Source organism: Fusarium verticillioides, chromosome 3 (assembly GCF_000149555.1).
Source record: "Fusarium verticillioides 7600 chromosome 3, whole genome shotgun sequence".
NCBI classification, from domain to species: domain Eukaryota; kingdom Fungi; phylum Ascomycota; class Sordariomycetes; order Hypocreales; family Nectriaceae; genus Fusarium; species Fusarium verticillioides.
Window position 1 is genome coordinate 2362982 of NC_031677.1, and position 14009 is coordinate 2376990.

General features: G+C 50.3%; 4 protein-coding genes across 4 annotated transcripts; 2 read left to right on the forward strand and 2 right to left on the reverse strand.

Moving 5' to 3' along the window:
- Positions 1-227: 227 nt before the first annotated feature.
- On the forward strand, positions 228-3380 carry FVEG_08240 (hypothetical protein). Its single transcript, XM_018897104.1, has 2 exons — positions 228-2289; positions 2355-3380. Exons 1-2 carry the CDS (start codon positions 484-486, stop codon positions 2661-2663), a joined length of 2115 nt encoding a protein of 704 aa, XP_018754680.1. The 5' UTR covers positions 228-483; the 3' UTR covers positions 2664-3380.
- On the reverse strand, positions 3012-8321 carry FVEG_08241 (sister chromatid cohesion protein PDS5). Its single transcript, XM_018897105.1, has 3 exons — positions 7512-8321; positions 4030-7458; positions 3012-3979 (listed from the first exon to the last, which is right to left on the reverse strand). The coding sequence occupies exons 1-3, from the start codon at positions 7944-7946 to the stop codon at positions 3404-3406; spliced, it is 4440 nt and encodes a 1479-aa protein (XP_018754681.1). The 5' UTR covers positions 7947-8321; the 3' UTR covers positions 3012-3403.
- A 2062-nt stretch (positions 8322-10383) lies between these two features.
- FVEG_08242 (hypothetical protein) lies at positions 10384-12235 on the forward strand (the record flags this gene model as incomplete). Its single annotated transcript, XM_018897106.1, has 5 exons — positions 10384-10406; positions 10441-10487; positions 10539-10706; positions 10763-10874; positions 10937-12235. The coding sequence occupies 5 exons, from the start codon at positions 10384-10386 to the stop codon at positions 11934-11936; spliced, it is 1350 nt and encodes a 449-aa protein (XP_018754682.1). The 3' UTR covers positions 11937-12235.
- On the reverse strand, positions 12038-13851 carry FVEG_08243 (mRNA guanylyltransferase). The gene is made up of 2 exons (XM_018897107.1): positions 13511-13851; positions 12038-13448 (listed from the first exon to the last, which is right to left on the reverse strand). The coding sequence occupies exons 1-2, from the start codon at positions 13690-13692 to the stop codon at positions 12461-12463; spliced, it is 1170 nt and encodes a 389-aa protein (XP_018754683.1). The 5' UTR covers positions 13693-13851; the 3' UTR covers positions 12038-12460.
- Positions 13852-14009: the final 158 nt, after the last annotated feature.

The following is a 14009-nucleotide window of genomic DNA, read 5'->3' on the forward strand; positions in this document are numbered from 1 at the left end:
ACCATCTCAACAACGACGGGAGCAACTCCACGTCAGATACCTAGGTACCTCAACTTACCGAACTACAAGCCACACCTAAGTACAGACACAAGTGGCGCAGCCGAGTCGAGATACATCAGCTCTCACGGAACATCACGTCTATAGAATGTACAACTACATCCAGCCACAGGACGCCCTGGCTGATCAAACTCCGTCGCAGCGTGGCCAGCCTGCACCAGCATTGGCGACCTTAGTTAACTGAACTTACTGTAACAACTCGTCAAGCCTACCTTAAGGTTGTCGCCTCGCGCTTTTTAACCTTTAGCCTGTCACCCAACAACGCCGATTCCACCGGCCAAGGTCAACGCTCAGATAAGACGTCCAACTATCCGCCGCGTACTGAACACAAAAAGTTGTAAACTCTCGCTTGTTTCCCTTCTGACGCGGCAGTTCCGCTGCGCCGCGACCCGCGACCGCGATCCGCGCCCCCGTTACCGTCTGAACATGGCCGCTCAGCCCTCCGCGTCAATGTCTTCGGCGCCGGCCACGGGCTTGGCTGCCACTGGCGCAGATAAGGATATGTCCTCCTCGAACTCCCCTAGTAATATGCCGGTGCGCACGAAGGAGTCCTTCGATAAACTCATGGTCGAGCGGTACATCACCCGCGATGCCATCGCCGCCGCGGCGCTCGGCGGTCAGCTCGACCAGACACGCAGGATAATGAGCGATACGCGCGACAAGATCCAAGAATACCGCCAGGTCCGCACCGAGTACCGTCAATGGTTCCCCCCGTCGAGGCTCTACGGCGAGGGCTACAATGGCTTCGCAAATGGATACACAGAGAACCAAGGACCCTCACGAATCATCTATCCCTCCCAGAAGCCCCGACCTGGCCATCGAACGACGCCACCCCTCAAGTACAAGCGCAAGGATATGCTGAAGCAGGCCGAGCAGCACGAGGAGCTGGTCCCGTTGCGCCTAGAGGTCGAGTGGGACAAGATCAAGCTGCGCGATACTTTTACCTGGAATTTGCACGAGAGGCTTCTCCAGGTCGAATTGTTCGCCGCGCAACTTGTCGAAGATATGGGCCTAAAGCCCCCCGCGTCTCAGCCGGTGTACGAGCAGGTTGTTCATCAAATGCGAGAGCAGCTCAACGACTTTTACCCGCTGGTATATTCAGAAGATGATGCGCTTGACCCCGAGCTCCCCTATTCAGCATACAAAAACGACGAGATGCGAATCCTCGTCAAGCTGAATATCACGATTGGCCAGCATACCCTTGTTGACCAGTTCGAATGGGAAATCAATAACCCGTCAAACTCGCCAGAGGACTTTGCTGCCAACATGGCTCGGGATCTGTCCCTATCTGGCGAATTTACAACCGCCATCGCGCACTGTATTCGAGAGCAGACACAGCTCTTTACCAGGAGTCTATACAGCGTCGGCCATCCTTTCGATGGTCGGCCAGTCGAAGACCCTGATCTCGTCGGTGCATTTCTCCAGACGCCTCTGCCCACGGTCTTCCGACCGCAGCAGCAGGCCAAGGAATACGCACCGTATCTCTACGAACTCAGCGAAGCAGATCTGGAGCGGAACGAGACGATATTCTCTCGTGAGCAGCGTCGTCAGAAGCGATCGATCAACAGAAGAGGAGGTCCCCAGCTGCCCGATCTCAGAGAGCGGCAAAGAACCATTCGAACTTTGGTCGTTTCTTCTGTTTTGCCTGGGGCTGCAGCTACCATCGACGAGAGTAGACTCTACAAACGGGCTGCTGGCCCCAGGGCGAAGCGCGTTGTACGTGATGGAGAGATCTCTGATTCAGATGATAGCGACGATTCAGCTCCTGATTCACCCGCCCCCTCCCAAATCACAGGTGGTACTGCTCGAACACGAGGTATGCGCGGTGCTGCATCTGCAGCTCAGCAAAGAATGGCCAACCTCGGCCGGTCTGAAACCCCTGAATCGAGTGCCATTACACATCACCACGAGACTAGGACCTCCCGCCGGTTCAGAGAGGAAACAGAGGAGCCTCTGCAGTTGATCGTGACACTCAAGCTGTCCCGCGACAAGCTGAGGCGGTTGATGAACCGCGACTACTCAGACTTGAGGCCGCCGTCTCAGACACCAGTGTCCTTCCCACGAGCATCAAGCGCTTCCACTCCCTCAAGATCCATGCCACCGCCACCCTCGACCCCGTCCAGCGCTATGCCTCACGCTTCAGCAACTCCATCCTCGTCCCTTCCGCCAGGCCAGCTTGGCCGGCTACCGGCCCCTCCGACAGTTCCTGGACAGTCTTCTCACATGCCATCAGTAGGTCACCAAGCCTTTGTATAATACGCACATCGACAGTGGTACTGACTGCAATGCTTCTCCAGCCCCCGGCCCCGGAATGGCTTGTCAATGCCCTCAAGGATTTAGAGAAGACCTATAACCGTGGCGACAGGTTCGAGGCCACGATGAAGTACTCCTTTCTGCACCCCGTGACAGAGCTACCTATCCAAGGCCAGCCTCTGCCCGAAGGTGTTAAATATGCCTGGCTGCCGCGTATCCGCTGCCTGGACTGTACAACCAAGCTCTATACACCTGGCCCAGATATGACGGTTAAGAAGTTTGAGACCCATCTCGATTTCTCAGGGCACAAGAATGCTGTTGCTAAGCGCGTGGCGAGGGAGGCCAATCCTTGAGTTTCGATTCATTATGAGGGCGCTTCTCAAGCAGCATGTGAAACAGAGGTTTCGCCACTGTAACGTATACCTTACTGCCAGGCCTTGTTGTCTTGGGCTGCATCCTGCTCGGTGACAAAAGGGGCGTTCTTGGTTCTTTGCAAATTTACATGGCCTCCGGATTTTCAGTTTCAAAGACAGAGAGTTGGTGACTGGTGGATTTCCATCATTGTTTTGTACATGAAGCCTCGAGTTCTGTGAGCAGAGAAGGGAATGACGGGGTCATGAGGAACCGACGAAACGAACAGCTGTCTTCCCCTCTTCAGGTTGGTCTATTATTCATTTTGGAGTCTACGGGAGAACTGAGCGCTGTACAATTGGGCTAGGACATGGAACGAAATATCAATATCAATATCAGAGCGCATGTTTCTCATGCTTGACATGTATAGCTATGACTGGCCCTTAGGTACATACAACATGAAAGGTCACTTACGACTTGTAAATCGAGACTGAAATGTCATGAAACGAAATGCTATTGCTCGAGTCCCGTATGAGAGGGTATACGACAAGACAATTAACCACAAACCAAAGACTCCCTCCCCTGTATGATAGAAGTCAAATGGACTCCCCGCATCTCATCAGCTTTGTCACCACTCTTGTATTTATATAGGAGGGAAGATCAGACCCAACAATAATAGAAGAGGCATGATTTCAATATATTGGCATCCTGTAATCCCAACCACGGTACTTAGGCACCTTGATTACTCGTCAGCATCAATTTCCATATCGTCTGAGCCCTTGCCTCGTCGTGACCTCGTCGACCTTGTTGGTCGTTTTACCTCTGCAAGTACACTGGCCTTGACAGCTGGCTTAGACGCACCCCTGCTCTTCAGTGCCGGAGCTGCGTTTCTTCCGTTGAATCGGGCTTCTTCGGGCTTATCCGCTTCCGCTTCTGGAGGCTCGTCGTTGTCTGATGCCTTATTACTATCGCCATTTTCATCTTCCTCTGGGGGAGCATCCGAAAGCTCTGACTCATCGTCGCCTGAGCTGACCTCGTCACCTTCACCATCATTCTCTGGATATTCCCAGTCGGCTACACCCTCCAGCATCTCCTCCTCGTCTTCTTCGTCTTCTCGCTCTGTATAGACAGACACCTTATGAGCCCTACCACTGCGACGACGTTCTGAAGGCGGTAGTGTGTCTTTGATTTGCTTGGGTTTCCTAGGTTTCGAGACCTTTTTGGGCCTGCTATCACGCTTCTCTCGGATGACTGTCTTGATTTGAGTTCTCGCTCTCTTTGCTGGAGGATCCTGCTTTTCTCCCGTTGATTTTCGTTTCTATGATCAATCATTAGAAGTAATCTTCATAGTGACTAAGGAGCACAAACCTTCTTGCGATCGGCAGCTTTGAGCAGTTCGTCCAACTTCTCGTCCAGCTCTTCTGGCATATATTGCTTCTGTGCAATCTCATGGGCAACGGTACTCGACGGCAAGCCTTGCACAAGACCGCTTGGTAAGCCAACATTGCCGGAATAAGCCTGGAAAACCCAGTTCTTCCTCTCTTGCCATTTGCGTGTGACTGCCATTGCGATATCAGCCAGCACGTATATCCGTTCGCTGGCCTCGGGGTTCAGTGCATCGCGTGTTTGCTTGACACGCTCAGCGTACTTGTAGATCAAGGAAATGTTCTCTTCTGTCGCACAAGCATTAAGATAAAAAACGAAATAGTTGGCGAAATCAGCCAGGTCATCAACGTCAGAGCTGTAGTCAGGATGGTGGGCGAGTAGAGGAATGAAACGGCTAATCATGGCCTCGAGTACGTGAGTCTTGTTTTGAGCAAAAAGTCGTGCTCTGGATCTCAACCAGGTCTCTACCCGGCTTTTGAGTTCTGCTGCTGGCTCGAAAGCAGCCAAGAAGAGCATTGTGTAAAATCTTGCCCGTAGTCTTCCCTGAGTGATGTAGCTTTGTAATTTCTCCATAAAATGACGACGAACCTCAAGTTCTGTGTCTTGCACGAGCTCTGCAAGCTTGTTGAAGCTAGCGGGGTCAAACTCATCATCGTACTTTTTGACAGTACAGAGTTTCAGAATCAGAAGTCCAGCAAGAAGTCGGAGTCTTTTTTTGTGAGCCAATGGAGTATCCTTGACCTTGCAAAACTCTCCTTCTTGTACCACAAATTCTTTCAGGAGTTTAAAGACCAGTTTCACTCGAGTCAGGGAGTCATCATCGTCCTGATTGGCGAGCGCTTGATTGACCAGCGTCTTCATGGCAAGACATTTCGCTTGTAGTTCCTCATTCATGTCCTCATCCTCGACCCATGAAACCTCGGGGTTCTTGTCATCGGTACGTACTTGACGCAGAATCTGCTTGATTGCCAGGTCGTTGATTGTCTCATCAAAGTCCAGAGTGACTGTTGGTGCTAAGCGTTCAAGCTGACTGACTGCAGCCAGTCTCGTCAAGAAATGCGGCGAGCCATACTTCAAGTCCTTCATGATTCTTTGCAGAAGAGCAGTGGCAGTAACTTTACTCTTGTCATCGTTCTTAGCAAGCAGAATGTTGACTGCATACTTGGCACTCCTGGCAGGAACACCGCATAAGGCGTAATCCATAAGAACCTGTATGAACTTCTTGTCATAGGTAATTTCCTTGGGATATCTTTTGGAATAGGACGAATATGCCTTGAGAATATCCACCACGGCGGGCTCGTTAGGCTGGCTGCCTGACGGTGCTTGGCTGATTATCTCCTTTCTGAGATTGTCCGAATGAGCCTTGAAAAGCGCAGGATTCCGCTGTGATATGTCATTTAAGATCTCATGGGCAACTGTAGAGAATCCAGCTTTGTCATTCTTGGAGTAGTCCATAATCGTTGCCAAGTGACTTCGATTGTACATCAAAGAGCCGGCCCGGTAAATTAGAGGGATGAGGGTATCCAAACAGCTCGCTGACCCTGGGTTACTTTGGACCTTGGCAATCAACTCCTTAATAGCTCTTCGAACATGGAGATATTCGGTATCGGATGCAATAATGAACTTGAGAAGCTGGTAACAACGGCGATCGTTGAGTTTCGCGAACTTCTGGAGATCGCTACGGACCTTGAGCGGATCCGGGAAGAAAGCACCGAACCACTGGAAGGTCTTGCTCAAGGCAGCTTTGACCTTTTCCTCGTTCGCATTGATCACCCCACCGTTATAGGCTTCACACTGTTGAATGAACACTTCAACTCCCTTGGCAACCTGGGGCTGACGAGCCTGCATAATGAAAAAAGCCCTCTTGGCTGACGCATCCAATGACTTAAGCAACAGTAAGATCCTCTCTGCGCGAATCTTGTCCTGATCCGCCTGGCTATTGGCCGTCTGTGACTGAGAGGCCGCCTTTGATTTTGCGCCCTTTATGAAGGGGTACTTCAAAGGAACCAAACACTCGAACATGACCCGTTCAAGAAGAATGATGAGATCCTCGTCGCCGATATACCACACACTGAGGATACGGGAAGGCACACCGCTTAAGCAGGATATGACAGCCTCTTGCCCATCAGCAATCTCCCCAGCACCAACTGACCACAACTTTGCGAGTAGAACCATGGCTTCAACACGTACGGCAGGCTTCTTATCACGAGATCGATCGGCCAAACTGGCGAATATTGAGCCAGTCTTCTCTACACCTCCGAGAGCTCCTAGTTTCAGAACGATATCGCGGAAGTCGAACAGTTCGACTGCCTGCACCGCAGCTAGTCGAACTTTCTCTTCGCTGTCATTAAGCTTTTCGTAGAGTGCCTTGATGAGCTCATTCTCCTCCTCACGGCTGAGACCAATGCCTCCTGCAGACGTGGCCAATATATAACCGGCAGCAGATATCCACGCCGCACGAATGATGGCGGCCTTGTCGTTCTTTCTCCCAACGAAGTTGCGATAGGCGGCATGATGTGTTTGAGCAAAAGACTGAGGAGAGTAAGGTTTTGTCAAGACGTTCTCGACGGCTGGGGGTGGAGTATCATCCAGCAATTTTATGGGAGGATAAGCCGCTGGTTCCAATGAAGGAGGAGGTGGTGGTCCCGCCGCGCCAATGCCTGAAACCATATCGCCAATTGTCTCTGTCGCGATTTGACGAAGATGCACATTGTCGGCTGAAAGCTCAGCATCGAGCTGCGGTACTACATTGGAAAGAACTGTCGGGGCGGCTCGCCACAGTTCGCGAATGAGTAGATGGGCTTGCCGGAGACTCCTCAGATCTGCCTCTGATGGGCCAAGAGTCCCGTCTTCATCATCAGAATCATCCGGATGTCGCTGCCCATTGGATTTCGTAGCGAAGCCAGAAGCGTTAAGGATAACGTCACTGAAGTATTGACTTACGTAACGTGCCATTTTGTCGGAACATCCATTGCATATATTTTTCGCCATAACATATGCTGGTGGTTCCTCCTTGAGAAGAAGAGTGGATTGATTCCCGTTCTGTCCTTTATGTCGATTTCCACCGGGAGGAGCAGCTCTCAGAAACTGACTGATAATCGCGTCGACAACAGAAGCTGACACACTCTCGGCCTCGTCAATCAATTGCATTAGCATTTCTGTCAGGTGAATCTCAACATCTTTAGCGACCTGTTCCTCAGACGCTGCCTTGGAACCAGACGCCGACACTCCGTCAAATGTGCTGTTGAAGAGTCTTAACAGTAGATCGTCAGCATTTGAGATTTGGTGGAGGAGCAAAATACTCTTGACTTCCGTAAGGGATGCCAAAACGTATTTGTGCTGGCTGTCATATGGATTTGTGGGATCGTGCAGAGCCGGCAGGATATCCTTGATGAACAATGTGAATATCATCTGGAGCATGTTAGCATGGTACAGGTACAAATGGAGAATCGTGCCAAACACACTTTGATCTGGTCGTCGATAAAAGGAGCATCGGGAACGAAGAGTCTAAGAATGTCGACAAGACAGCATGCTGTGTATGCCTTGACACCGCCATCCTTGTGCTGAAGTAGGTTACGGTGTCCCAATTGTTTGGCCACATGCCTGATGGAGTCCAGGTCGGTGGCGCCTTGATCAAGATCGGAGAGCTCCTTGGATAATTTATCGAGTCGTTTTATCAGGGTGCTTGTAGGAATTGGCTTGGCGGGTTTCCAGGAAATTTCTTCGTCGAAAGTCAAGCTACGCTGCTCGCCCTCCTCTTCATTCTCCGAGTCATGGTCGCGCTCTTCGTGCTGTTCTTCTTCTTGGTCTTGCTCGTCCTCCCGCTCAACGACTTCCTCCTCCTCCTCCTCCACCACCACTTGAGCAGGTTTCTCGACGCGCCGACGACGCGCCATCATGCGCTATACAAAAACCGCCGATTGGATTCTTCTTTTGAAGGAGCTGGAGGGCGTAGGAGTGAACCCAACAATGATGCTTCGGCAGACGGCGTGTTGTGACTATTTGGGCTGGGATACGAAATTTGGGGTGCGTAATGGTCCTAACACCGCATCGCATGCGCTTGCTGTAGCAAAGGCCTGAATGATGCAATACCAGCACTTTTAGAGGTAGCGCAAGTATAATAATCCCAGAGCGATGGAATTAGTTAACGTAAAGACAGCAAAGTCTCGAGGGCGACGATAAATTAAAGGCTAGACACGTAGTAGAGAGATGTTCTTGTGATAAGCGGAGGCGTGTTCCGTGCGCGCGACGCGACCTTACTTTTGGTTTTGGATGTTAGCCACTCCACTTCCACTTCCACTTCTATGGGGGATGGATGTTGGGTGTGTGGGTAGGTAGGTAAGTGCCTAGCCAAGCAGCATGAACAGGAGCTTCCTTGACCAACCTACCTAGGTAGGAAAGCTTAGCACTAAGGTAACACCCGACCAGAAAGCCGAGCTACCTTAGGTACCTATACCTAATTGAGTCACTGCCTGAACAGCCCGGGAAGTTGCCCCACCAATAGGATATGCCCTTGATGGTTATGCTTTACTGAGCTCATGCTTCCTTACCATGGAGGCAACTAAGGTAGGTACATAACACTTCAACCTCAAGTCTCGCTTTTTTTTTAAACTAATTTCTTCTTCTTTTTTAACACAACTGCACTACCAAGGTATCGAACCACTGTTCGACAATATGGCACGTCATTGTTGGTTTATATTTACTGAGATGGGGATTTGGCTCCGATCTGGAACTTCACACTGAGACACTAATTTGTTCTTCTCATGATCGCCCTATTCATGCACTTTGGTAGAATGCTCCCTGTCTTGGAGACAGATATACCTACCTAGGTTAAAGCAACCAACCATAACTTCCATTGTGAGCTACCACGGTTTTGTCACCTGGCCATGGCTCCGAATTGGGGATTATGTAGCCCATGGCGCCTGACAGTCAAGTGTCGTTGATACCATCTTCAGGCATAGCTTCCAGATATATGTATGCCTTTAGCTGCCTGCCCACTCACTGCCAAGGTAATCGAACTCCGCGTTGGTAATCGAAGTCTATGTGGATGACCCATTGACAGAGATATGCCAGGGTCCCAAGTGAACGGCTCCCAAGTGAGAGTTGAGAGACAGCATCACGAGCACTACCTTCCTGTATTACCTTGTCATCACATATTTATCTTCGTATCTAGAAGCTCAACAATTAACCGATAATTCAACTCTCCTGGCTCTGCTGGTACGTACATGCACGGCATTGGATATAAGTGTTGCGAACACGGTGATACCTCGAATCGTTGCAACAGAGCCGTTTATGTACGACCATGGGTATGTTTGCTTCATTTCACCGTGAGGCGAACCTGACACACAGAGCCTCCATTGTGAGGTTTCATGCTAGAAAGTTCCCTTGCGGTTTCGGCCTGGAGAATTTCAGGATAAATGTCTGTCGCACAAGTTTGACGGCATCGTTTGCCATATGTCGAATTATTTTGCTAGCCTGTAAGTTGCTGCCCATGGGATAATTAACTTGTACTCGCCTATGAAAGGGCATCTTCCGTGGATGGAAACGGACGATAGTGTTACGTGGGTTATCTCGACTGCCTGTTGTGCTTTGGTGACAAGCTGTTGAGTACAAGTTGAGTCGTTGCCCCTTTGGAAGAAGAATGCGACCTCTTTGCCCTTCTTCTTATTTCATGCCTCTTATCTCTTTAAAACAGGCCGGTCTTTTTAGCCACCTTTCCATTGGAAGACCTAGCTACATTCAACTCCCATCTGGCACTCGACTAACGGCGGAACAAGGTAACTGAAATCGCCGTAGTTCAATGTAAGCCAATATTCTCTACCTATCCTTTAAGATTTATGATCGCTGCTTCACTTCGTAACTCCATCGTCCTAAGGTAGGTGTTGGGAGACAAGATTATTAAGAGCTACTGTAAGCGTTAAGTCTGCCACTGGCTGCCAGCTGCCGGCAGAGCAATATGCGGCCCTGCTCTTGCTTGGTGCCATGATGAATCACTGCCTCTCCTGCTCTGTTCATTGCATTTTGCCTTCTCGCCGCCAAGGAGCCTCCTTCCAGCCCTGACTCTTTCCTTGAGTCACTCAACAGGCCGTCCGCTCCTTTCCCTCTCCCACACTCACCACCTTTTCCTCTTCTCGTCCCTCGTTTGTACTCTACTCCTCCATCTTCCAAACTTCGTTACTCCAACGTCGTCTAACATAATTTGTCTTTCCAACCAGAAAAGGCCTTATTCTATCCACTCGACCGGTATGTATCTATTATCTCACTTCCTACTCTTTTGTTACTTATAGCACTGCCCTTCACTTGGTCTCGGGTGTCAGGTGCTGCATCGCCCGCATCATGAACTGCGCTCGTGTGCTTTTGTTTACCTGTCGAATTGCTTGCTAATCTCACTAGCAGTGACTTTGATTATCCAGTATTACTCACTATCAATTTTGATCCAAGTACGTGCACAACTGCTTTCCAGTATCCCCCAAGGCTGATTCCATCTCCAGTGGCGGACTTGATGAATCCCGAGAAGGGCTCCGCCCGAACTCCCCAAATGTCCCGGGGTAGCAAGCAGAAGAGATACCGATTCTTTGTCAATCTGTGTGTTGCTTTTCTGATTGTCATATGTGCAATCCCCGTCATGTTTGGCATGGGTGTTGTTGGCGCAATCTATGGTATGCTTTTGGAACTTGCTATTTCCACAGTTTGCGACAAACTGACCAATTAATAGCCAACATCCATTTAGGTTATCTGGGAAACGACAATGCCGATGTTCCTTCAAGTGGTCAGGCGCACAACATTGCTCGCCATCTCGAGAGCACCGGTGGTTCATACCCTATCTCGTATGTCCCCGACTCCCAGGTACTTTTATGATATCCGAGAAGCCACTGATCTCTAGAAATAGGACCAAGACGGCTCTATCTACAATCTATGGTGTCAGCTACACCTCGAATGCTGATGTGGTCACCGAGGTTGCAACCGTTACTGGAACCCGCTATGTCACTGTGCCCGGTGAAGCCCTGTCCGTTTCTGTCACCACACGGGAGAGCACTATCGAGTACTGTGAGGTTCAGATCGTTACCATGACCGAGAGCTACACGGTCACTGTACCTAACGACAAGGTCTCCCAGGGCTCCTCGGGTAATGCTGTTGGAGCCACCGTGACCGGCAACCCAGAGACTGTGACCGAGAATGAGACTGATTTCTCTCTCACCAGTGGTCCATCCGATGCAATTGTCACCGGTAACCCAGAGACTGTAACCGAAAATGAAACAGATTTCTCTCTCACCAGTGGTCCATCCGATGCAATTGTCACCGGCAACCCACAGACTGTGACTGAGAGCAAAACCGACTTTTCTCTCACTGTTGGTTCATCCGATGCCCTCACCAGCTCCAGTGCTGAGACCACCACGGATACTTTCGAGCTATCTTCCATTCTCCCCAAACCGCACACAACTATTACCATTCAAAGTCTCTATCCACCTCGGGAAGGCCTGGGCACTGTCACCCAGTACACTACCGTTGAGAAGACCATCACAGCTCCCGACTCATTCATCACTGTCACTTTGACTAGCAAATGCCCCGAATATTCACCCACCATGTCCGCTTCTCCTACCAGTAGCACCACAACGACTGTTTACGAAACTGCTGGTGTGCCCTCAACTTCTACAACAACTATCATGGTTCCGCCTCCTGCTTACCCGCCTTACCCAACCGCCAACAATACCTTACTTCCAGGTCCATCTGGTAGCGTTACTGTTGTGCCTACTGTGCCTACTCCGACTCCTGTTGTCGTCTCAGGAGGCACCAAGAAGCCCGAGCCTCGTGGGTGGGGAGGTACCAGCGGAACCACCAATCTTAGCTGCACCGTCATGCTGGTGGCCATTATCATGTTTGCGCTCTGAGCTTTGACGTGGTTATTGGCGCATATGCTGCCCTTTTGAGAAAACGTGGTCAAGAAAAGGAATGGCAAGAAAGCACTTGCAAGATGTGCAAGGGCCATGTCAGGAGAATTGGAGTTTCCGCGGTCAGAATTGGCATTGGACTTGGTATCCAAACTGGAAATGGAATTGAGATGATCTGTAAATCCACTCTTGGCTTGTGCTATGCTGCGTACCTAGGTAATGAATAAGGGGACGCCGGGAACTAGGTCTAGTTTAAAAAGTTCAATATCGCAGCACGGGTACTATTAATTTCGGCACCGAATTCTTGATGTTGACGTTGCTTGAGGTGGTTTGTTAATATCTCCTAGTTTCATGTCGATTATGAATGTATCTAAGAAGATGTGTCTGTTGAAACCGAACTTGCCAGATGCTATGCGGTTCAGTGGTGAAATTTGAGAATCTCCTATCCATAATCCTTTCCCAACGCCTTGCCCCATCGATACAGAATCAATATCCCCAGACGCCGTGTTTGCCTGTCGATTATTCTACCTTGCAGGGCCCCGGCTCGCCCGAGCCTTCCAGGCATTCTTGATTTCCCCAGCTGCTCTGTAGAGGTCCTTTTCCGAAACCCGGTCCTCGATGCTTTGAAGCACACTCTTAGTTGTGCTGATGTGGTTGGCCTCGTTCTTATCGTCACGGAAGCGCACAATACGCCACCGACCCTGCTCATCGATGTTACATTCAACCACTCGCCAGTTGAGCGGATCGTTGAGCGACTTGAGAGTCTCCCACTCCTCGTCGGAGATGAACACGCTGTTGAAATACTCGTACTTTTCGGGGCCGCTGCCCCCCGCATAGACGTACAGATCAGCCTTGGGGACGCTGTCATAGTCAATGAATGGTTCAGTGATGCCTTCGCGACGTTCCTCGTCGCTGGGCTCAACTTCCACAAAGTCCAGGGACAGGCGGCAGTCTACAGTGTTCTCCTCTGGCGGCTTCCATTTCAAGATGTGGTTGTCGGTGCCGTGTTTGTAAGCAGTGGTGCGACAGGTGAAGATGAGGCCGTCGTTGCCGTGCTTTAGCTTGGGGAGGATATCTCTGAACATCATATCAATGGCGTAGGCAAACTGGGGTTTCTTCATCTCCACGTAGAAGGGCTGGAACTCTAGTTCCTGAGGATATTCCTGATAAAGTTTCTTGTAGGGGCGATAGAATCGTTGGTCGAAATATGCGAGCCGCTTGTCGAGCGTTCGTTCCATAAGCAGGGCACCATCCAGCACCAGACAGTCAAAGACCAGAAACATGGGGACGCGCTTCCCGTCGGAGCCTGTGTCCCATACCAGTTCACCGTCGACCAACGTGTTGGTGTGGAATGCTTCTGGGGAGTTCTCGATAGGAAAGTGCAGGCTCCTGTTCGTGATGAACCAAAAGTCGTTTTTGCGATCGATTAGGTAGTGAGCCTCGTTTCCATTCTCGTCTGTTGTCGAATAGAGGAGATATCTGATACCGTCGGACTTTTCGACTACGTAGTAACTACAAGGTCGCCGTTAGCTGTTGGTCCTAGGTAGCGAGACAGCGTCTCATGTCAATCTTACTCGTGCTGAGCGAGCTCCTCGAGATGCTGACGGGCGAAGCTCACGGGCTGCGCACCGGGAAAGCCAGTGGCAGACCTGTTGAGAAGGTTTGCGACCTCCTTGCGCATTTCGTGGAGTAGTTGTCCTTGAGCCTTGATGCCTGGCTCCGCGATAGAGGCGATGGGCCCATCTTGTTGGGCCATCGCGATGAATGCGGTGAGGATGCACTGGCGGAGGTTTGATTGTTGTTGCGACAATGAAGCTACTTACTGTCCTTTGTGATAAATGCTTATCGATAAGGAACACTTGCAGCAGGATCGCGTACTACCTTACCTCATTGCGTTCCCAACCTCCAATTGAGGTACTGCATGGAGCGTAAGGTAGGTACTTTTTTTTTTTTTTTTTTTTTTAGGATAGATAAGGTACCTTACCTAGGTAGGCTACCTTAGGAACTTTTTGAGAGTATTTGAGAGTTTGGAAGGCTGCCTGGTCTGATTGAAGGGGGTGACCTTCCCTTAGG

What these genes read in the sequence shown, in the direction of transcription:
- FVEG_08243 (XM_018897107.1), bottom strand. Translation starts at nt 13,692, where the DNA reads ATGGCCCAACAAGATGGGCCCATCGCCTCTATCGCGGAGCCAGGCATC. An exon ending in GAGGAGCTCGCTCAGCACGA is followed by an intron (nt 13,449 to 13,510) that starts GTAAGATTGACA and finishes GCGACCTTGTAG; the next exon opens with TTACTACGTAGTCGAAAAGT.
- FVEG_08241 (XM_018897105.1), bottom strand. Translation starts at nt 7,946, where the DNA reads ATGATGGCGCGTCGTCGGCGCGTCGAGAAACCTGCTCAAGTGGTGGTG. An exon ending in TTATCGACGACCAGATCAAA is followed by an intron (nt 7,459 to 7,511) that starts GTGTGTTTGGCA and finishes AACATGCTCCAG; the next exon opens with ATGATATTCACATTGTTCAT. An exon ending in AAGCTGCCGATCGCAAGAAG is followed by an intron (nt 3,980 to 4,029) that starts GTTTGTGCTCCT and finishes GATTGATCATAG; the next exon opens with AAACGAAAATCAACGGGAGA.
- FVEG_08240 (XM_018897104.1), top strand. Translation starts at nt 484, where the DNA reads ATGGCCGCTCAGCCCTCCGCGTCAATGTCTTCGGCGCCGGCCACGGGC. An exon ending in AGTCTTCTCACATGCCATCA is followed by an intron (nt 2,290 to 2,354) that starts GTAGGTCACCAA and finishes ATGCTTCTCCAG; the next exon opens with CCCCCGGCCCCGGAATGGCT.